This window comes from Mytilus californianus, unplaced genomic scaffold (assembly GCF_021869535.1).
Source record: "Mytilus californianus isolate M0D057914Y unplaced genomic scaffold, xbMytCali1.0.p SCAF_12, whole genome shotgun sequence".
Classification (NCBI taxonomy): Eukaryota; Metazoa; Mollusca; class Bivalvia; order Mytilida; family Mytilidae; genus Mytilus; species Mytilus californianus.
Window position 1 is genome coordinate 10595821 of NW_026262604.1, and position 23699 is coordinate 10619519.

The following is a 23699-nucleotide window of genomic DNA, read 5'->3' on the forward strand; positions in this document are numbered from 1 at the left end:
CATTCATAAATTCATATAAAATATTCAAAAACTGAATAACTAATTTAGAGCATTAGCCTCGAGCAAACACGATCCTCACGTTAATTTCTTGGAATCAAAAGTAAAATTCAAATAAAATTAATTGGTGTTTCCTTTTTAAAAGTATAAGCATTTATTCTTATTACAAATGTCCATTAAACAATTAATAGCGATATATTAAGTATTAAATATTAGTAGAACGTTGTAGCATAATGTCATTTTGTGGTTTTCAGACATATCTCTAAATGGTTCTGTAACGTGTTGATCCTCATTGTTAACTTTAGTGGTCAATAGAATTGGTCGCTAGCTTGATTGGTCGCTTGAATTGGTCGCTAGCTTGAGTCTGGTTGATTTTATAGCAGATGAAAATAAAATTCATAGTTCTGTACAAGATATACTTCCAGAGGATTATGTTCAAGATTTTAATATAGATAGAAATTCTTTGAAGTTTTTAACTCGCAGGGCCAGCAGTTGATTGATCTCTGTATTGCCTCCCAGCTAAGAGTATTGAACGGTCGTTTTATTGGTGATATGCTGGGAAATATGACATGTTTTAAACCCAGTGGGTGTAGTACTGTTGACCTTACCTTGACCAGTGTGGACCTTATTAACTCTGTTAGTTTTTTACAAATCTTAGACCCTTCATATTTATCTGATCATGCTCAAATTGTTGTCTTTTTAAAAGGTTATAAATCCATGAAAAATATGAATATAGATAGAAAATATAGTGAGATAGATATGACATTTAAATGGGAGACTATTTCTAAGGAAAAATTGTATACTGTTTTAGAAGAAAGAAGCACCAGAGATGAAATTCTTGGTTATGAAAATACACCATTTGAAATAAATTTTTCTGGAGTTGAGAGAGCAGAACTACAACTAAATAAAAAATTTAAACATTAACCATGCGCTCATGTAAAATTATTAAATCCTTTCGTAAAAAGAAATTAAAAAGGAAAAAACCACGGGAAGATAAAGAATTAGCTGATGTATAGAAAACTGTATCAAATCTAGCCAAATTATTACGAATAAATCCTTATAACCTCAATTTAAGAAATGATTTTCTTGGTGACTGTTATCAATGTAAAAAAATAATTAAAAGGAAGAAAAATCAATTTAAAAAAGAAATATTTAGTAAGCTTTCAGCCCTTAGAGATACAGTCCCTAAACAATATTGGAAATTATTAAAATCATTAAAATATGAGAACACTAATAATAGAATTGAGCTTCAAGCTGGTTTCCCATAAATTATTGCTCATTTCAAGCATCAAGGAGAGACCGGCTACTATGATAAAAATTTTAAAGCTAAAATTGAAACCGATATATTAAAAGAATCAAATGAACTTTATAGTCAATGAGGACACTAACTGATAAACCTTTTACTATCAATGAAGTAAATAAATGTATACAAAAATTAAAAGCTGGGAAGCCTCGGGTCCAGATCAAATTTCTAATGTAATTATTGAATATAGTGGTGTTGTTACTTGTAAGGCTATAACTAAGCTTTTTAATTTAATTCTTGATTCTGGTAAATATCCATCAAATTGGAGAAAATCCTTTACCGTACTTATTCATAAAGCTGGAGACAATTAAGCTAGATATTGATAATTATACTAGGGGAATTTCTCTTCAAAATTGTATTGCTAAACTTTTTAATGCTGTTATTAATTCTAGAGTGGTAACTTATTTTGAAGAAAAATTTTCAGTTCACCAATTTGGATTTGGAAATAATCATAGGACAGCAGACAGTATTTTTATTCTAAAAACTTTGATGATAAAATATTTGACAAAAAAGAAGAGTAAAATTTACTCTTGCTTTTGTTGATTTGCGTCGTGCATTTGACACTGTTTGGCATGCTGGTCTCTTATACAAATTAAAGAAGGATGCTGTTGGAAAGAAAATATTTGAAGTAATTAAAGATATATATAAGTGTTGTGAATCTTCAGTTAAAATAGATAATAAACGATCTGACTTTTATGAAATAAAGAAAGGGTCAAACAAGGCAACAATTTGAGCCCCACATTGTTTAATTGCTTTATTAATGATCTCCATTCAATTTTTTATGGAACGTGTGATCCTGTGTCCTTAAACGAAGCATCAATGAATAGTCTTAGTTTTGCTAATGATATTTTAATATTATCAGAATCACAAAATGGTTTACAATCTGCTTTGAATAAACTGGAAAAATATTGCTACAAATGGCAACTGACTGTGAATACAAATAAAACTAAAATAATGATTTTTCATTCTAGAAATTCTTTTGAGTAAAAATTTGTCTATAAACAAAATCAATTAACTGGAGTTAAAGAGTATAATTTTCTTGGGAACATTATTGATAATAAAGGAAGATTGAAGAGATCAACACATGAACTATTCAAGAAAGCGCCTAAAGCGTTATTTTCACTAAAAAAATATATGTCTAATTTTCACCATGTCCCTGTTGATTTATCATGCAAATTATTTGATTCACTAATTAAACCCATAATTTTATATAAAAGCGAAATTTGGTTTATGGAATATTATTACTCAATTTTTAGAGCCATGAACAGAGCCAAAATGCATGGAACTAACTGTGATATTTTATCCTTGACAGATAGATTCAGCTTTGAAAAAGTGCATCATAAATTTTGTGAAACTGTTCTTGGAATTAAAAAAACCTCATGTAATATAGCTGCAAAGTCTGAGTAAGGACGGTTTCCACTTGACTCCTTTAAAAAAACTCAAGTGTTATTATATTTTTGTAGAATTAACTGCCATGAAATAAACCCTCTTGTTAAAGAAGCTTTCAAAGTAAATACGGTGTGAGCCAAGGCTCCGTGTTGAAGGCCTTACTTTGACCTATAATGGTTTACTTTTACAAATTGTGACTTGGATTGAGTGTTGTCTCATTGGTACTCATACCACATCTTCTTATATCTATGTCTGAAGATGGAATGTATACTTGGCATACTTTTGCAAAGCAAATTTTTAAAGAATTTAATATTGATGAAGAAAAATATGTTGATTTTGATAAACCTTTTAAACTTACAAAAAATTCACTTAAAAAAAACTTAAAACATATTGTTAAAAAAAAGTATAATAAAATCACTCTTGAAAAACTTTCAAATATCGATAACAGTTCAAAACTTAACCATTATAGTAAACTTAAAAATGAAATTAAACTGGAAGACTACCTACACAATCTAAACAATTTTAATAGTCGTCAACTTTTAACCAAATTCCATATAAGTGACCATAACTTGAAAACTGAAATAGGTCGATATAAAAAAAAATTAAAAGAGTGTGTAAAACTTGTAAAATTTTAGATGATGAGGAACACTTTTTCCTTCATTGCCAAATCCACAGCAATATTAGAAATCCCCTTATAAATGCAATGAAAACACATTATCCTAATTTTAACTAGCTTGACCCAAACTCTTAACTTTAAACTATTTTAGATCCCAATAGAGATACTTTGTCTAGTGTTGTAGGCTATATAAAGCAATCCATGGAATTGCGAAAATAAGGTCCACATTGGTCAACTACCTATATACTTATATATATATTATTAATATTAACTTGACTTGTTTAGCATTTTTTTTCATGTATTGTATGTTTCTTGTGTATATTATGTTTGCATTTTAACCCGTCAGGGTTTTACTTTTTTGCAATAAAGATTATACTATTTAGTAAAAAATTACAACGAATTTCAATATTTGTATACAAATAATGATTTCTCAGTAATGACAGGTCATAAAAATATTTCATGATAATCATAACAAACTGCATACACAAAAATTCATTAGAATCAGACCTCAAATTAGTTTTTGACAATGTTTTTAAAAAATATGTTTTTATATGAAATCATAGGGGAATTTGGATTAGATGAAACGCTTTTGACACAAGACCGTACATGGTGCGAATTAATATAATATTAATATAAATGTACCATGTGTACATTACTTTAATAAATAAATAACTTAATTAATAATTAAGTTCCTTATGATTTTGCCATATTTTAGCAAAATCACTTTCATAATATAAATGCCTATTGCTTGTATACCTACTTTAAAAGAAAATATTTTGTTAAAAAATAAAAGAATGTGTTGTTTGCGCCTGTCCCAAGTCTCAAACCTTTAGCAAGTCTTGTCTGTTTCTTTTTTAAATATTTGTTCATATATATGTTGTGGTGCCCATTTTTCCTGAACTAGTGTACACTATTGTTTAGGAGCCAGCTGGAGCCCGCCTCCGGGTGCGGGATTTTCTCGCTGCGTGGAAGACCCATTGGTGTCCTTGGGTTGTTTTCTGCTCTTTGCTCGAGTTGTTGTCTCCTTGACACATTCCCCGTTTCCATTCTCATTTGTCCGTTTCAAAATCTAAAGGACTATGGGTAATCTTATTGTTCGTACCTCAAAATAACGTCACGTCAATGATTGAATTTCCATTGTTAATGACGTTTTTAACCAATCACGAAGTTTTGGTGTACACTTTTAAAAATATTACCCAGAATGCATTAGATTCTGAAACGGCTAATTTTATTGCTTAGTTCATAATTTATGCAAAGTCGCAAGAGGAGTTGATCATTTTCAATATAAAATCTCCAGTTAAAAAAGTACGATTATTACCGAATTTGAGCATATTTATATAATTTGTAATTTGCTTTCCATTGTAGGCAATATGCAAACGATTAAAAGGGAACTTGTTTTATCCAACTGATAGTAGTGAAATTGATAGATTGTTCGACAGGTTTGGTGAAAAGTGGGTACGTATAACAAGACAAATGTTGTAAATTACGTGTATGTATCACATAGTTAGCAGTGTGTAAATTATTTTATATTGACGAATATAATGCCTACCCATGCTAAACTGGACATGAGCATGACATGAAGCAGGCCTATCAGACACGTTCAAAAGGAAGTCATTTTGATTTCAAACTGATGAAGAACAGAAAACCTGGGCATCTGTTTCACGGTTAAAAAAGAGTTGAAACATGTAAACTTACTTTCAGGATGATTTGGATTAACTTTTCTCAGCAAGCAACACCAACAGAAATGTCAATTTTGATCTCCGGTATTGTTCAAAATACTAATGACGTTGGAGTTTTAATTGTGACGTTACGCACGTACACCATATGTCCTCAGTATTCGAATTAGAAGCGTCATAATAGAGTTGTTTTTAAAAGTATAAAAATTATTGCTTAATTTCTCTCAGTCTCAACATTATTTGTCTTGTGCTACTGTAGTGCCAAAATCCAAATGAATTGTCATTCGTTCTGATTTTTATTAAACATCTTAGATCCTATGCCTGCCCTTCAAATTTTGATTTTTATAACATTGTTTTTTTTATACCCCACGCACATTTTTTGCGAAGGGTATAATGTTTTTGACCCGTCCGTCCGTCTGTCTGTCCGTCTGTCCGTCAGTCCGCCAGTCCTGTTTCTTGTCATCGCAACCCCTCTCAAACCACACAACAGAATTTCATGAAACCTTTTCAGATAATAAGGACATACTATGTAGATGTGCATATCGACAGAAATTTACGAATCATTTTTTTTCCCAGGAGTTACGCCCCTTTGAACTTATTTGCCCAATATACTACTGCAACCTTTTGTCATCGCAACTTCTCTGAAACCACACCACAGAATTTCATGAAACTTTGTAGATAATAAGGACATACTATGTAGATGTGCATATCGACAGGAAATTAAGATTCAAATTTTTTTCTAGGAGTTACGCCCCTTTGAACTTATTTGCTTCAATGTACTACTGCAACAGTTTGTCATCGCAACTTCTCTGAAACCACACCACAGAATTTCATGAAACTTTGTAGATAATAAGGACATACTATGTAGATGTGCATATCGACAGGAAATTTCGATTCAATTTTTTTTCTAGGAGTTGCGCCCCTTTGAACTAATTTGCTTTAATATACTACTGCAACAGTTTGTCATCGCAACTCCTCTGAAACCACACAACAGAATTTCTTGAAACCTTTTTAGATAATAAGGACATACTATGTAGATGTGCATATCGACAGGAAATTACGATTCAATTTTTTTTCTAGGAGTTACGCCCCTTTGAACTTGTTTGCTTCAATGTACTTCTGCAACAGTTTGTCATCACAACTCCTCTGAAACCACACAACAGAATTTCATGAAACTTTGTAGATAATAAGGACATACTATGTAGATGTGCATATTGACAGGAAATTATGATTCAATTTTTTTTTCTCTTACACTTATTTTATTTCTCCCATGACAATGTGGGGACGTGGGGTATGTGAGCGCGCTCACTAAGGTTCTTTAATATTTAAAAAGTTTTAAAACTCAAATGTTTCTTTAAATAATCTATAATTTATGGATTTTGGTGAATTTAACATAAGTGAATGCCATTCCTGTCTAAATTGATCATTTAGGCGCATCTTTATCGAAGCCAATCTGAGCTCTGATCATGGTTTAACAGTTGACGAAAAAATCCGGGTGCATTTAGGTGTCTGACCACCAATTCAAAATTCCTATCTATTTAACCAAAATTTGCAAATTTCACAGCTTTCAAAATATTTTACCTTATGTTTAACTTCATAGAAACCAGGTATATCCTGAATGGTCATGTATCATCTTTCTACGGTGCGAAAAAATACCTATCTTGTAGTTTAATCCGAGTCCAAATAAAAAACAAATTTCAATGTTTTCATTCTACCACGTGTTTCCCTGGTGCACTAAAGTCACATAGAGGTTTCTTGGAACTTATTTGCATATTGTTACGATTTTATTTTCACAATTGATAACTTATTACAATATATGAGTGATTCAAACTGACAAACCGAGTATGTCTCTCATAGATCTTGATATTTTCTTCAAATTTTTCTAATAAATAAATACCCAACAACTCTTTTATTATTTACTGGCATTGAGCGTTGGAACGTGTATTCACATTTCATTTTATTTATAACTCTGACCTTATATCGTCCAATTAAAACTCGGGGTTCCCTTCTTTATACATGTGATGGAAGCGATGTCCAGAGGATTGTGTTTTGCCTTACACCGGGAAAGATGTTCCAGCCTGGATATACACGTGGGGTGAGGCTGGGGTTAATCCAAGGGCTAGGTCCGCTAGTAGTCGATTTTACCTTTTAGTCCTTTTATCTTTTAGTAGCAATTTAAAACTTTTTATTAAGATTACATGGATTAAGTAGAGAAATCCTGTGGCATTGAGTTATTTAAATACAATATCCTAAACGTTAATTGACTAATTTTAATAATAAGTTTTGAGATTAAGATAATGTTTATCATATTGTTTGGATGATAATTTAAGCAGAGGTCATTTTATAGTGGAAGCTATTGCTAACAGAGACAGTTGTTGGACAGTAATTTGATGTTTTAATTCACACGAGGAATAGACTTTTTAATTGTGAAGTTTTGTGATTGGACAAGAAAGAATTTTAAATCTAGTAGTGTGACTTTTATAGTTATGAGTACTGTACATTACGTGTTTTTATAGGTGGTGGGTAACATGGGTAAGATGTGTATATAATCTCCTTATATGATGCTGTACAGACTAATTCTACTGTGTAGTGCGAAGATATAAACGTAGGCCCGCACATGCAGAAGAAGTTTTATACATATTTTCAAACCTGTTGCTCTGATTACACAGATAACCTGTGGTGCTCCAGATAGTGGAGGGATCTACTAAAAAGAAAGAAATGTGATAATATCATGTGATTAAAAAATGTCGTCTGTAAACAAAGAAAGCAATTGAAATGTCCGATTCCTCAAACGAGGAATTCTTAGGTTTTGAAGCCGATGAAATTCAACAGGCTGTTCAACGATACGAACAATAATTACTAGATCAAGGAATTGTGGATGATTTTGAATTTAATACTTCAGGAAACGAACGAGTCTGAGGGCTCGAAAACAGAACCGACCATTCCTATCTATGATGTCAATGACCACGTAGTGCCAGATATAGACAATGTTGCAAACACCTGGCATAACAATTTTGACATTCATGAAAGGGGTTTACCTCATTTATTCGAACCTAGAGGTCCAGCTGGAAGGGCAACAGGCCCAGCTACCATTTTAGCTGCTGATAAGGGTCCAATAGATTTCTTTAAAATTTTCTTGAATGACATAATTTTTGAACACATAATAAATGAAACTGAAAAATATGCCAACCAACAAATTGCTGAAAACCCAGACAGTAATAAATATCGTTGGTCAAAACCAAATCTGCTAGAAATAAAAGCTTTTATTGGTCTTTGCTTTTTGATGGGAATTGATGTAAAACCAGAAATCAAACTTTTCTGGTCAACTGATCCCTTCATGGAATCTCCAATATTCCGTAAAACAATGTCCAGGAATAGGTTTATGGAAATCATGAGGTACCTTCATTTCAGTGACAACCAAAATGCTCAACAACCAGGTCATCCGTCATTTATGATGTACTTTATAAAATAAGAAACATCTTGAATATGTTTAATACGTCAATGAAAAGAGAATTTGTCCCTACCCGCCAGGTCTCAATACATGAATGTATGATCCCCTTCAAAGGAAGGGTCAAGTTCAAGCAGTATATTCTAGCCAAACCTTCTAAATGGGGTATAATGATATGGGCATTGGCAGAATCCAATACAGGATATATATGCTATACAGATGTTTATACAGGGAAAACTGACAGACCACAAGGCCATTTGGGTGCACATGTTGTCAAGAAATGTATAGAGGGTGCTGATGTTGTTGGGCAGGGATACCATGTGTATGTTGACAATTTCTTTTCTTCACCAAAACTCTTCCAAGACCTATTTGATAACTATAACACTGCTGCATGTGGAACAGTCCGCAAAAACAGAAGCGGTCTACCAGCTGATTTTTTGTTAAAACACCCTGTTGGTATCGATAACAGAGAGAACATGAAATTCTTTCAGAAGGACTCAATATCAGGTGTCTTAGGCCACAATTAAAAAAATGTATGTTTCCCCACACCCCTACCCACATCGTTGTAGGTGGGTAGGTAGGTAGGTGTTTTTTTTTTTATATCTTGATAATTTTTTTTTAAAACCCAACAGAGCAAAACAAATCGATCATGTGTATGTCTGGCACATATAACCATTTGTAGTAACTTTAATGTAAGTGTTAGAATGTCTACCCCCTTAATTTCCTTTATATTAACATGATTTTTTAGTTTTAGAAAAATTTAAAAACTGCAAAAAATTTGGCCAGTCCCCCTTATCCTAAAGGAACATATTTTTGAAAAATATGAATGGACTATTTAGTAATAAACTCAGTAAAAGAATTTGTCTGGTGATTTTTAGTTACCAAAATTTAAATGACAAAAAAAAAATAACTTTACAAATTAACCCCTTCCCCTTTACACCCTTTTCCCAATTAAATTGGTGTAGATTGAATTATATATACCAAGTTTAACTATTTTCCTGGCACTCCTATATCAGCTGTTTATTTTAAATGTCTATAAATATCCAGACAGGGTTGTCTGTTAATAAGGTGTTTCCCCAAGTATTTTTCCCGCCAAAAGTGATCATGTTTGTCAACAAAAAAAAACATGTGGTCAAGGAATTCATTTAATTTCTGGATTATACTGCTTTTAATAATTTAGTTTGGATTTACATGCATTTCATTTAAGGTACAGTCAAGCATTTGTATTTAAAAAAAAAAAGTTTGCAAACAATTTTTACTTTTCAATTTGACAAAACTGGGTCATGATCGTTCATAATATGGAAAGACAAAATATGGTTGATTTCTGAGTCTGAGTACAAAAATTGTGCTCGAAAGTTTTATGACCGCAAAGCCAGCTGTTGCTCGATCGTACTGATGAGGTTAACACTAAGTTTGATATTTGGTTATTTGGGACGGCGCTTTCATATTTCGAAAAGCAAAGCTTGTAAAATATTTTATTTCTGGGTGCCAGTTCTTGCTAAAAACCTTAAAGGTTTTACAAACAGCTGCATTCATAGACATATCCCAGCAAAACTTACTATTAAGGGCTCTTCCCTTTAAGCCTCGTCTTAATGGATCATATATGTAGGCCTGTGTGCTTAAAGTATATGTAGTAGGGTACAGTGGGCGGTAGAGCAGACTAGATTATGTCAATACTTTTATTACGACAGTATAAACAACAACCCTGCAAGTACACAAATAGACATAAATAGACGTTAAGTTATACACAAATAAACATAGACATATACACATTATTAGTAAGACAATACAATACAATACAATACAATACAATACACTGAATCAAGTATACAAAAATACATCTAGCTTATCAAAATTGTCTCTGCTAAATACGATTGGTACTTAATTATGAAACTAGAGTGTATTTGAAAAATAACATAAAATACAACCAGTCGAACAATACATTCAAAACTGACATGACACAAGACAAATACAAGAACATGTAATTACCTGTCTATGGGACCAGATTTTATACTGGTAATATGTATCAGTAACTATATTCTTATTCAGTAGTAAATAATATCTGAAAAATATAAAGTAATAACATTTTTACCTCTATGAACAATGAAAATATTATAACTGTCTGAATCTTTAAAATCATCAAACTATATGTTGAAGCTACAGAACACAATATGCTTTATCAGTTATTCAAATAAAAGGTCTGATTATCATACTTGCAGGATATCACAATTACAAAAATACTACTTTAAAATTATCTAACAATGAATACCATAATATACCAAAAGACACACATTTTTTTATAAATCTATCACTCATGCTCATTCACACAAAAAGGGGTAAAAACTGGGAAAAAGGTAATAAGGAAGAATATCTACCTTATAAATATATATCTGTCACAAGAATATAGAATCTGCAATATTCTCAAACTCTATGATAGAAAATATGTCTTAACTATATGAAGACAAAGAACCCACTGGTCACAATATAGATTTAGGCGGGAAAACTATATCCAACCACAAAACAAAGGAATCTAGAAATATCCAACCAATAGAAAGACTCAAACAAGACACACCTTAAACTACTCACAACTCACTTGACCATAACACCTCTGGAAAATTCCTAATTCCAATGTATAGTTAAATATAACAATACATGTACTATAAAGATCAATCATAGCCTGAAGAAAAAATCAATACTTTGTCAAGTAGATGAATAAAATATATTCTTTTTAAACAAAAGAGAACTGTATCAGTCAAATAACTTTAAAATATAATTTTATTCAAATATCAAATATTCATATGTAACAAAGCATATTCTATGAATGTATTATAAAATATGAGAAATACACATTATCACATACTCCCCCAGCTTGTGAAATGGTGACCCCACCATTTACATACCAGAGAGTAGAATAAAAAAAATAAATAAAGCAATGTACAATCAGAATCACAAAGATAAAATAATTCACAGAGTTCATGTATTCTCAGTCACTATTTTCACAAGTGCTCTCCCAATATCCTTTTCTGCAGAAGGAAACATTCCAGACATTGCTAGTCCTTTAAGAAATTCAGCTTTTGCTAGCCAGTTGGACTTTTGAGCCATGATAAATTCACCTGACTTCATCCAGTTTAACTGAGTAGTTGTTCTCTTTGATCTCCTTGGAGCTGGTGTAGGAGCAATGTCTTCTTGATTATTAACAACTTTATCATTTGTCTCAGAGCTCTGATTAATATCTGTATTGGAATGCTCAATATCATCATCAACAATAATTGTTGATTCCTGACCACTTTCTACTTCTGACTCTAAACTAACAGAATTTTCCTGTTCATCATCTTCACTTTGATCACCAGGATGCAAGGCGTCCCTTGCTACCACACTTCCAGTATCCTGTGTAGGCAATGGATCACTAATTGATACATCTGCTGTATCATTCACATTGTACTCTACTTGATCAAATATCAATGAATCATTATCGTCCTCTTCTTTATAATCAAGAGTAATTTGCCCTTGATCAGTATTTGAATGTTCAGAAAGGTGTCCTATTGGGAGTAGCAAATTCCTATGTAATGTTCGTTTCCGACCAGTACCATTTTCTTTCTTAATTTCGAAAACTGGAATTCCTGAATTTGGTTGTCCTATAATTATGTATGCATCTTCCTCCCATTTATCAGATAATTTATGTTTCCCATCCCAAGCAACAATTTTAACTAGAGCTTTATCTCCAATATCCAAAATAGCATTTCTTGATTTTAAATCATAATGTAGTTTTTGTTGTGTTTGTTGTTTCCTTGATGATGCTATTGCAAGTTTGTATGCTGATTCCATTCTTTCTTTTAAAGCTTTTATATATTTGGTGTTCAGAATTTTCTCTGATTTGTCCAAATCAAATATAATGTCTACCGGTATTTGTGGTTCTCTACCAAATAGAAGATAATATGGTGACATTCCTGTTGTATCATGTCTTGTGCAATTGTACGCATGCACCATAGTTGCAACATGTGATTTCCAATCATGCTTTTGATTTGGATTAAGTGTCCCTAGCATATTTAGTAAAGTTATATTGAATCTTTCGCAAACACCATTTCCTTGCGGGTGATATGGAGTTGTTCTAGATTTCTGCATACCAGTTAATTCACACAGTTCCTTAATTAATTTACCTTCAAAGTTGGCACCTTGGTCACTGTGGATAGTCTTGGGAAATCCATAATGGACTACAAAGTTGTTCATGAAGGCTTCAGCAGTGGTACGTGCAGTGGTGTTCTTAGTTGGTACTGCTATTGCATATTTAGTGAAATGATCGGTTATCACTAAAATGTACTGTTGGCCTCCTTTTGATGTTTCAAGTCCTAGAAAATCCATACATACTAGCTCAAGTGGCTGAGATGTCTCTATACTTACCATAGGAGCTCTCTGTTTTGTTGATGTATTCCTTCTAAGACATCTGTCACAATTTGATATCCAGCTTTCTACATCTTTTGTCATACCGTGCCAGTAAAAGCGATCACGGAGTAATGATATGGTACGGTCTCTTCCTTGATGACCCATTTCATTGTGTATCTTCTGAAGTATAAATTTTCTATAGGTTGTTGGTATTAACAACTGTTTTCTGGTTTCTCCAGATACAGTATCAGTGGTGGATCTATAAAGGCAGTTGTTTATGATTTCTAACTTATCAGAGTTGTTCAGTATAGCTCTATGTTCAGCTGTATTTGGTATATTATCTTTTAATGGTTTACTACCTGTTTGTACTTTATCAATCCAAAAACTCAGTATCCTGTCATGATTTTGTATATACGGAACATTCAATTGCTGTATAGTTGAAGGTTCGGTCTCTAAATTGTTCAAAGTATCTGATGAACATGACACAGTTTCAATAGCTGGAATAGGAGGAATGGCATTGCATATCGCTTCTACAGATTCTGATGAAATTTTACTACATGACGTCCCTTTTTGTAACAATTCCGGTAAACGAGACATTGCATCAGCATCCGCATTATTTATTCCAGATCTATATTTTATCTCAAAATCATATGATGATAAAGCAGCAATCCATCGTTGAGTTGTTGCATCTAATTTAGCAGATGTTAGTACATATGTTAATGGATTGTTGTCTGTAAGAACTAGAAATCTGTGTAGTTTTAAATAATCACTGAATTTTTCTGTAATAGACCATTTCAATGCCAAAAATTCTAATCGATGAGCAGGGTAATGTTTTTCAGATTTGGTTAAACTCCTGCTTGCATATGCTATTACCCGTTTCTGATTATCCTGATCCTGATATAAAACGGCCCCTAATCCATGTGATGACGCATCAGTATGCAATTCAAACGGTTTGGTAAAATCCGGATAGCCTAAAATTGGTGGTTTCATGAGACACTGTTTAAATCTTTCATATGCATTATTTTGCTCATTGGTCCAATTCCAAGATATTTTATTGTTTTTATCCTTATTTCTTTTATAATGTTTCTTCTTATTAGGTGCAGGCATTAAATTTGTCAGTGGACGGGCTATTTTTGAAAAATCCTTAATGAAACGCCTGTAGTATCCTACAAATCCAAGAAATTTTCTTATTTCTTCCGGTGAAGTTGGTTTAGGTCAAGAACGAACCTTTTCAATTTTGTCAGGGTCTGGTTCTATTCCATCTTTTGAAACAATATGTCCAACATACTTCACACGCCGCATAAAAAATGAACATTTCTTTGGAGCTAATTTCAGGCCAGCATCTCGAAGTCTTTGGAATACAAGGTCTATTCTATTTAGATGCTCTTGGTATGTGTCTGAAAATATAATGACATCATCTAAGTATACAAAACAGATTTTCAAATTCAAATCCATCAGTATGGTCTCCATAAGGCGCTGATATGTGGCAGGACTATTGGCAAGGCCAAATGGCATTTTTTTGTATTCATAAAAGCCTAAAGGTCCCAATGTGAAAGCTGTTCTCTCTTTATGTTGTTCTTCTATCTCCACATTATGGTAACCAGACTTCATGTCTATAACGGTGAAGTAGTTATTTCCAGCTAAGGCCTCTAGAATTTCCTCAATTCTTGGAATCGCATGGGAATCTTTTATAGTTTTCTCATTTATTTGACGGTAGTCCACACACATTCTTAATTTCCCATCCTTCTTACGACAAAGTACAATATTCGATGCCCATGGAGAAAATGATTGCCTTATTACACCACTAGCTAACAACTGATGTATATGATTTCTTACTTCCTCATACATGGCAGGTGGAATACGCCGGTGTTTCTGTTTAAAAGGTCTCTCATCTACTAATTCTATTCTGTGCTTTACTATCTTAGTTGTTCCTATATCCAAATCATCCTTGGACATGATGTCAACATACTTACCTATTAAATTCTTTCCCCGTTGTACTTCCTCAGGTGTTAAATCATCAGTACATATAGTTACTCCCTCTTCTGTAATGAGCTTGGACGTTTCAGCATCAACATTTTCTTCTTCCTCAAATCTTGTTAAATTCTCTATAGTGACTGGGTGTAACTCACATAAAATTGCATTTGGTGATATAGTCACAGTTCTGGTTGAGATATTGGATAAGTGAACATCAGCATTTTTGGTTTGCCCATATGTGTATGGCACTATAGTTGGTGCAATGTCAATATCATCTGGGATTAAAGAACCCTAGGTTGACTGGACCAGACAGCAAACTGGGTGGTATGGTAGTTGCTTATCCAGATACCCTCTTATTCTAACTTCAGTATTTGGTTCAATCAGAATACGTTTTGTCTCGGCTGATTTTATAATGGCCAATCTGTGGTTTTGCTTCTTAAGTTGTTTCTCTCTAAGGTTAAGACAACGTAAAGCCATGTACACTGGTGTATAAAGCTGTGCACTTTGTAAATATTTGTCACCATAAGTATGCTCCAACTGATCAATGTAAGACGCCAATATATATGTTCCTACTAATACTGGTACTACTGAATTATACTTACTATCTGGTACAATAAGAAATATACCATTGGGTAAAGTAGTGTCTGTATTAGTCTTGCCTTTCTTACTTAGTATGTTAAGATCAACCTCTATATATCCTTCATAAGGTAACTGATTACCATCAGCACATTCTATACTAAGTACTTCTTGAATAGATTGTAGTTGTATATCTGACAAATTCTCTAGATAAAACTTTTTAGAAATGGTAGAAACAGTTGATCCTGTATCTAATAATCCATGAGTATGGATACCTCCTACAATAATATCTGTCTCATTGGCAGATCCCACCAAAGTACTACTATATCGGTTGGGACGTTGTGGTCTATGGTCGACTATTTGCCCCTCAATGCCGACCTGTTGGAGTTTAAACCTGCCTTTCTATTGTTATCCAATCTAACAAAGCATCCATATGCTTTGTGACCTTCTTGTCCACATCTCCAACATACAGGTATGCCATCTTGTGTAAATTCTCTCTTGCTTTGACTTGGTGCATTATTTCCATATGATGAGTTTTGGTAATTTGCTCATTGTCCTTGATTTTGATAGTTTGATCTTTGTCCTTGATTCTGATAATTTGATCTATTTCCTTGGTTCTGATAATTTGATCTATTACCTTGATTATGATAGTTTGATCTATTTCCTCTATAATTAGTATTGCTATTCCTGAAATTTGAACCACCTCTACTGTTGTTTTGGTATCTGTTGCTGTATTGTGTGTCTCTCTCTTTAAGATCTTTTACATCAGCAATTAATTGATGTATCATTGAAGTAAATTCTGACTGGGTATTATCATCAGTTCCAGTTTGTGTCATCATTTTGGCTGGCTGAGGTCTAGCTTCCTTTTTAAAATCAACTTCTTGTTCACGCATGGCCAACTTAAGTTTATCAAAATCTTTGATCATGAAATGAAGATGTCCTGAAGTTTCACGGAGTTTTGGATCTAAACCACTCCAAAACATAGAACATGGCTTATCATTAATGTCTTCAGGCCTTACTAGTTTCTGTTTACTTGCTTTATATAAAAGATCTTCTAATCGGTTAGCCCAAGCAGTAATATCTTCATTTGGCTTTTGTTTAGCACTATAAAACTCCTCCATTAATTTGTCATGTTGTATAGACAATCCATAATTTACTTCAAGTTTAGTCAAAAGTTGGTCTAATGAAGCTTCTGGACCTAATCGCATAGCTACTTTTTCAGCTTCACCTCGCAAAGAACGTCTTATTAATAAATCAACAATGTGTGGTGCAAAGGTTGATTTTCGCAAAGAATCCACTTCATAACGCCATAAATCATATTTAGCTTCTCCTTTTCCCGGTTCACCAAAGAATGTCGATATTCTTGGTGTATAATTCGGTAAGGATGTTAGTGTTTGAACATTTCCAGATGACATTACAGCTGGATTAGATGTAACTGAGGATGTTACATTTGTAGTAGTTACTGGTATAGATTGAGTAGTTCCTAATTTATTTAATATTTCAATATTTGGTTTTATTTCAGGTTGCTTAGTGGTGTCAGCCTGCTTAGTTGCTTCAGCTTGCTTAGTTGCTTCAGCTTCTTTAGTTCTTTTAGTTTCCTTGGTTGCTTCAGCTTGCTTGAGTTCCTCAACTTGCTTACTTGCTTCAGCCATTTGTGCCAACCATATCTTAAGTCCAGTGGTGGAGGTAGTTTTTGGCTTAGCTCCAAGTTTATCAAATGCACTTAATAACACAGCTCTTTCTTCCAGTGTTAATTCTTCCTCTTTTTGAGGTGTATCTTCCTTGGAGTTCTTTAATGGACTAGCCATGTTATATAGAAAAAAATAAAGCTGATAAGGACAAATTATCTCCCTTTAAATTTTGTTATTTGATTTGTTTTCAACCTTTTACTATTGTTATTTTCAAGTTATCTCCCTTTATATATAGCAGATGTTACTAGTTGTAATGTACAAAGATCTCCACAAGACAAAAACAAAATTTCAAAATAGTAGAAATGTTTCAAATATCAGGCAGTCTCATATATATTATAACTTAATGCTTAAATTGTGATGCGATGTAGTTTAGCTTGGCGAAACCCAAACTTACTACTAACTATACTGTAGTTGTGGATGTATTTTAGCTTGGCGAAACCCAAACTGACTACTATACAGTTTTAACGCAATATAATGTTTGTCTGTCTAATGCCAACAATCCTTTAGTATCTGCTCAGTTATTTTTTTGAGCCAAGTTACTGCTAATAACTTCTTTGGGTGTATACCGTCCTTGTATAAATTAGAATTATGATGATGACGTTTTGTTAACTTATTATGACACAATCCTTTCTTGTATTTTGTATTGCAAGCTAAATCTGATGAAAATTTTGGCGAATAGCTGCCAATGCGGTTGTTAATCAGCTTAATTTGTTTATTAAGTTGAACTATTTGCTCCTCCAGTTCAATATCCTGTTCATAAAATTCAGTAATATCAGGTTGTCTCTTATTCCTGTTCCATTCAACAATGGAGTATAGAGGAGTTTCCAAAAATTTGAGTTTACTTTTCGGATATTTGTTGAAAAGTTTAATAATAAGTACAACTTCTTGCAAAATGTTTTCAACGACTTGGTTGCGGTTAAATGTAGTAATGGCTATGCGTCCTTTAATAGATTTAGATGTTAAATTGCATGTTCCAAGCCATACATATAAAGATATGTCTCCAAATTCCTGTATAATTGATTGTATGTTTTGTTGAAGAAAGATTCTTGCTTCCTTTATTGAAGCTCCTTTTTTTAAATACCATTTGATTTCTCTTTCGTATTGAGTAACAATCTCTGATTGCAAGTATGATCCTTTGCTGTCAGCAAGTATGACAGGCTTTAAGTATAAAGTCTTAAATAGGGGATGTTTCAACGGTCTTCTTATGTATTGAAATAATTTATTGACAGACATCTAATGTTGACAAAACTATGCGCACGCAAAGATATGACACAAAAATCGCACGACAAAATAACGCACGCTAAAGTAAAAGTCACATATATGTACACGAATGCTATATATATATATGTATGTAAATATCAAGGGTAGTAATAAATATCGGACAATAGTAGAAGTCACTCAAGGGATCACAATACACATGTTATATAAAAATAACTAAGTGTAACAAAGTACTTTAATACAATGGGTCAACCTGAGAAACTCTGTATCAATGTAAAACTAAACTCAAAACTAGTATAGTAACTAAAATATCAATCAAATCTATGCTAAAGTATGACTCTGTAAACCAGAAATGAAAGCAACAAAGCACAATGAAGTCCTAACTTATGACCTGAATGACCTATATAATGACCCGGAAGTGGACTATGAGGGGGGACGGGCCAGAGGGGTAAGGACTATCTCACATCTATCTTCGTATTATATGTGTGTCAATCACAAAAAAATATATTAACGTCTAATCAACTTTGCCTAGACACTACATAAAGTAAACATATACACAAAAATTCCAAATATTACTGTTAACCAAATATCACACAATATAGAGACTGAAAATACACACATACAAAAATGGACAATATTTTCCAATCACAAAAGTACAAGTAAATTACAAAACACACATAAATATACACGAGTAAGTTACTCGTGACACTGGCACACTATATCTACAAATAATATAAACAGTTAATACTATAATAAGTGTAAAAGTTTACCAATTATTAACCAAAGTTTGTTGATAAATTGTCTGTTTTCATTCCACGTTGTTTCTGTTCCGGAAGCTCTATAAGGTCAAATTACGGATTGTCAATTCTATAAATAGACACAGGTAAATTCCAACTTTGTGCACTGTAGAAAACACTATAGTCGACGAAATTACGAACTCACAGTCTCACCTCTGGCCTCTAAATGATTTTGCCCTCAAAATCACTGGTCTTCACAGTTTACAACATACCATTTACGTTGGGCGCCAATTTGTAGTAGGGTACAGTGGGCGGTAGAGCAGACTAGATTATGTCAATACTTTTATTACGACAGTATAAACAACAACCCTCCAAGTACACAAATAGACATAAATAGACGTTAAGTTATACACAAATAAACATAGACATAGACATATACACATTATTAGTAAGACAATACAATACAATACAATACAATACAATACACTGAATCAAGTATACAAAAATACATCTAGCTTATCAAAATAGTCTCTGCTAAATACGATTGGTACTTAATTATGAAACTAGAGTGTATTTGAAAAATAACATAAAATACAACCAGTCGAACAATACATTCAAAACTGACATGAGAAATACACATTATCACATATATATTCACTTTACTTTCTCGGCGCATTGATAGCAAAATGTAGGACAATATTGCATCTAATTAGTTATATTTGTTAAAATAAAATAGCGTAATTCATGCGGAGACAAAAGTAATACGAAAACGTCACTCAATTTTGAGCAGTATACGTGAGTCGAACCACAAGCACAAAAATCTCGTCTCTGTGAAAAAGTTTATCATCAAGCGGTACATGTCTATAGGTATACTTTTTTTCAGCAGAGACAAGTAACCGCGCGTCGGAGAAAACGGGCTGTCGAATTATTTGACCGTCGGATTAGAGGATTGTTGAATTTCAGGACCGTCTCATTATAGGTCTGACCACAGAAATTTCTATGATTTGATAAAATTGCACCTTGTTTTTCTGATTTATCACATTCGACCCGGCAAGACAATTTCTTTTTATTTATGTATGTGTTATAATAATCAATATCATGATTGCCAAATGATTAAAATCGATATGTAACCTGGGATTTGTATCCGTATATATTATGTCCTGGGTGTAACGTATCAAATACAGTTATATTTAAGGACACGACAACTGTAATCTTAATGTCCATTCCTTATCTAATTACTTTATTATTTATAGCATTTATAATTTTTCCGAGGTCAAGTACGCCTCCACATTCTTGTGTTTACGTTAATCATATGCGGTCTGGGAAATATATATATATATAGATGTATATCTTGTTTTTTTTTACGGTTGTAATGGCGACCGCTACTACAACGACGCTTAGGAGTCGCGTCACAAACTAAGGCAGATATTTGGAAAAACCTGTCTATAAAGTTCTGAAAAATAGTCTCCATCCTACTGAAATTTTCTCTGGATCTTCTATAGCATTTTTTATTAAAAACCATTATGTCAGGATTTGTAGTTTCTGATCTTTGTTGATTTTGTACCAATTTATGAAATAGTTTGTTGTCATTTTGGCTTGATTTCATCATTTTCTCTGTAAGTGCTATTCTTTGTGAAGCTTGTGCCTTACGTTGTGCACTCCTTAATTGACGTTTCGCAGTTTGCATTTCATTTTTAAGTTCAAGATTTTGCTGGTCTTGCTTCCATAAATAGAAGGCTTCCTTAGATTTTCGAGAAGCGTTGTTTATGTCTTGGTTCCAAATACTTTTGCCTTTTGTTGTCACAATTGATTGTTTTCTATTTTTGGCATAGAAAGGTTTCCCGCATGGTGAAAAATATTCTCTAAGTTTTCAATTGCTTCTGTTGTTTTTTTAATTGTAGTAAAGTCAATTATTTCTTTCAGTTTAGTTGCAATGGCTTCTTGGTATATACCTTTATTACATTTTCTCCAATCAGGACGTTCGACCATTTTTGTTATCTGCCGTTGTTTTCTATTCAATGTTCCAATAACTTCCACTATGACAATTGTGTGGTCTGAAACGTTTAAAGGCTCAATGTTTAAAATATATACTGTGTACTTTCTCCGCTCTCTTGTGTAGAAAATAATCTATCTGTGATTTAGATATTTTATTATGGTTATAAAAAGTTGGTTTGATTGGATAATTATGTGTTTGCTAGTTCTAATTCATTGTTGATTATAAATTGTTTTAAAAACATGTCTCTTGATTTATTGTCTCTATGTAGTGACCCATTTAAATCTCGACAAAGCATAAAGTGATATTTTTCATGATATTTTTTAATTATCTCTTCTAGATGAGCAGATACTTGTCATGTACTGAAATATTTTTCACAAAATAAATAAATTTGTTGTTCATAGTACGAGAACAGAAGTGAATATTTATCGTTATACTAAATACTTATCAAAGGTGGTATATATTAATAAACAGCTGCGCCATGAGCGCATGATACGCCCGTCGTCTTGTGTGTGAATTTTTATGCAATAAGCATAAATAGTTTCTGACATACGGCGTGACATGCGAAAACCCCCTTTTTTTTTTACAAAAAAATCAATATCTCTAAAATAAAATTTTGAATCAAAACAAAAAAGTATACTGATCTTTAGATTAATATAACTAAGAAGTGTGTAAAATTTTAAGCAATAATCATAAATCGTTTTTGAGATACGGCGCGACATGTGAAAAACCACTCCCCCTTTTTTTACAAAATACTCAACAACTCTAAAATAAAATTTTGAATCATCACCAAAAAGTATACAGATCTTAAGATCTTAAGGTTTATATAACTAAGAAGTGTGTAAAGTTTTAAGCAATAATCATAAACTGTTTTTGAGATACGGCGCGACATGTGAAAAACCCCTCCCCCTTTTTTAACAAAATACTCAATATCTCTAAAATAAAATTTTGAATCATCACCAAAAAGTATACAGATCTTAAGGTGGCTCACCCCAATAAGGACCCCCGGTAGAATTTTTTTATTTTCATATATTTTGTAGATTTTTTTATGCTGAATCCAAAAATGCAAAGAAAAAAGGGGGTCACCAGGCTCGTTTTCCCCTCAAATGGAAGCGAAATGTGCGATTTTGACCCTATTTCCAAACTTTTCCACCCTTTCAACAATAACGACTACATCAAATTCAAAGACTTTTAGAACCATGTCAGTATGATTATGTGAAAAAACAATTAAATTTGAAATATAAACGTTCCCCTTGGTTGTTTTAGACTTAAAAATCCTTTTATTTTCAGATTTATGTCTAAACTTTGCTTATTCTAATTTCATTTTAAGGCTAAAAAATATTGGTAAAATCGATTTTTTAAAAACGGATATGTCAAAGCTATGAACTTTTCGAGCATTTTAAGGTAAAATAAAATGGGGGTCACTTTTCTTTTAAAAAAGTTACGAGCTTTTGTTTAACCCCTCTACCCCATGAGGTCTGATTTCAATGCACTCTATTTATTACTTTCTTGTGAATTTTTTATTGATGTCTTTTTTATAATGTTTGTAATTATATCAATGGACGATAGACGAATATAAATGTGATTAACATTTTACTGTTTGTTATAAAAAAGCGAAATTTTTATTATTTTGGTGAAATACGGTAATTTTGTCTGGCGCGAGTTGCTTCCCTCTAATTTGGCGCCATACTCGGACAACAGAAATTTCAGGGCCGCCATTGTTGAGCAGCTTACTGTACTGATAAATACGACCATGTACATGAATAACAGACATAGTGACGAATAGACAACGATGAAGGTAGAGTCATTACATAAGAAAACATAGATTTTAATATATTAGACAGCCAAATGTTATCAGTATCACGTAAAATACAAAGTGGGGGGGGGGGGGGGGGGGGGGGGGGTTATTTCAAAATACTCGCTACTGTAGAAAATCACTTCGGCTGAAACCTTGCATGGGCTTAATTTCTGTTATATGTATAATCGTTATGGCTGGTATCTTATTTATGTGTTTATTTGACCCTTAACTGGCAAGTTGTGAACATGTATAGCCTGTTTTGAAAAATATTCGTGTCAAACAGTCCAAGCGGAGGGGATGGTCATTTTTAGCATCAACAATGTCGTAAAAACTAATTTCGTATACACGTTAGGGTCAAATGGAGTAAAATATTTATCGTTAACGTCTAATGACTAGTAATGAGGGGTACCCCATAACTTCCCTCAGACAGGGGTCCATGATTCCCACTCCCTATCCCCAACTTGCATTTCCCTTCCCTTTTACTCTAAAATTTTCTCCCCTTACTTCTACTTCCATCCCCCCCTTGCTCCCAGACAAAAACATGGCAAAATATGTTTCCCAGATTATTCATCCCCCCTCTTCGAATTCTTGTCCTTTCACCCAAAATTATGTTCGCTCAAATTCATGTTCATCCCATTTACATTCACACCCCACACCTTCGTACCCTCAGTCTGTTTGTACCCTTCCTTTAATTCTAAATCAGGCTTTTGTTAGTATAGTTCTATAACATGATAAAATAAAGATATATTAAGGTTATTTTCATTGTTTAAAAATAAAGTGACTCACACGAGATCAAAGGGTCTTTTCTATTTATAATCTTCATAAGATTTACTTCTACCAAACTAGTTACTTTTGTTTTCACTTCAGATCAGGCTAACTAAAGGACCTGCACATGGTACCCCC

General features: G+C 32.9%; 1 protein-coding gene across 1 annotated transcript in view; it reads left to right on the top strand.

The window, feature by feature from the left end:
- Positions 1–23699, top strand: part of LOC127721349 (lithostathine-2-like) — a 178872-nt gene that overhangs the window by 90660 nt on the left and 64513 nt on the right. Inside the window, exon 5 of the mRNA XM_052228098.1 lies at positions 4671–4760. Coding sequence (XP_052084058.1) covers positions 4671–4760 — 90 coding nt within the window. The remainder of the gene's footprint in view (positions 1–4670; positions 4761–23699) is intronic.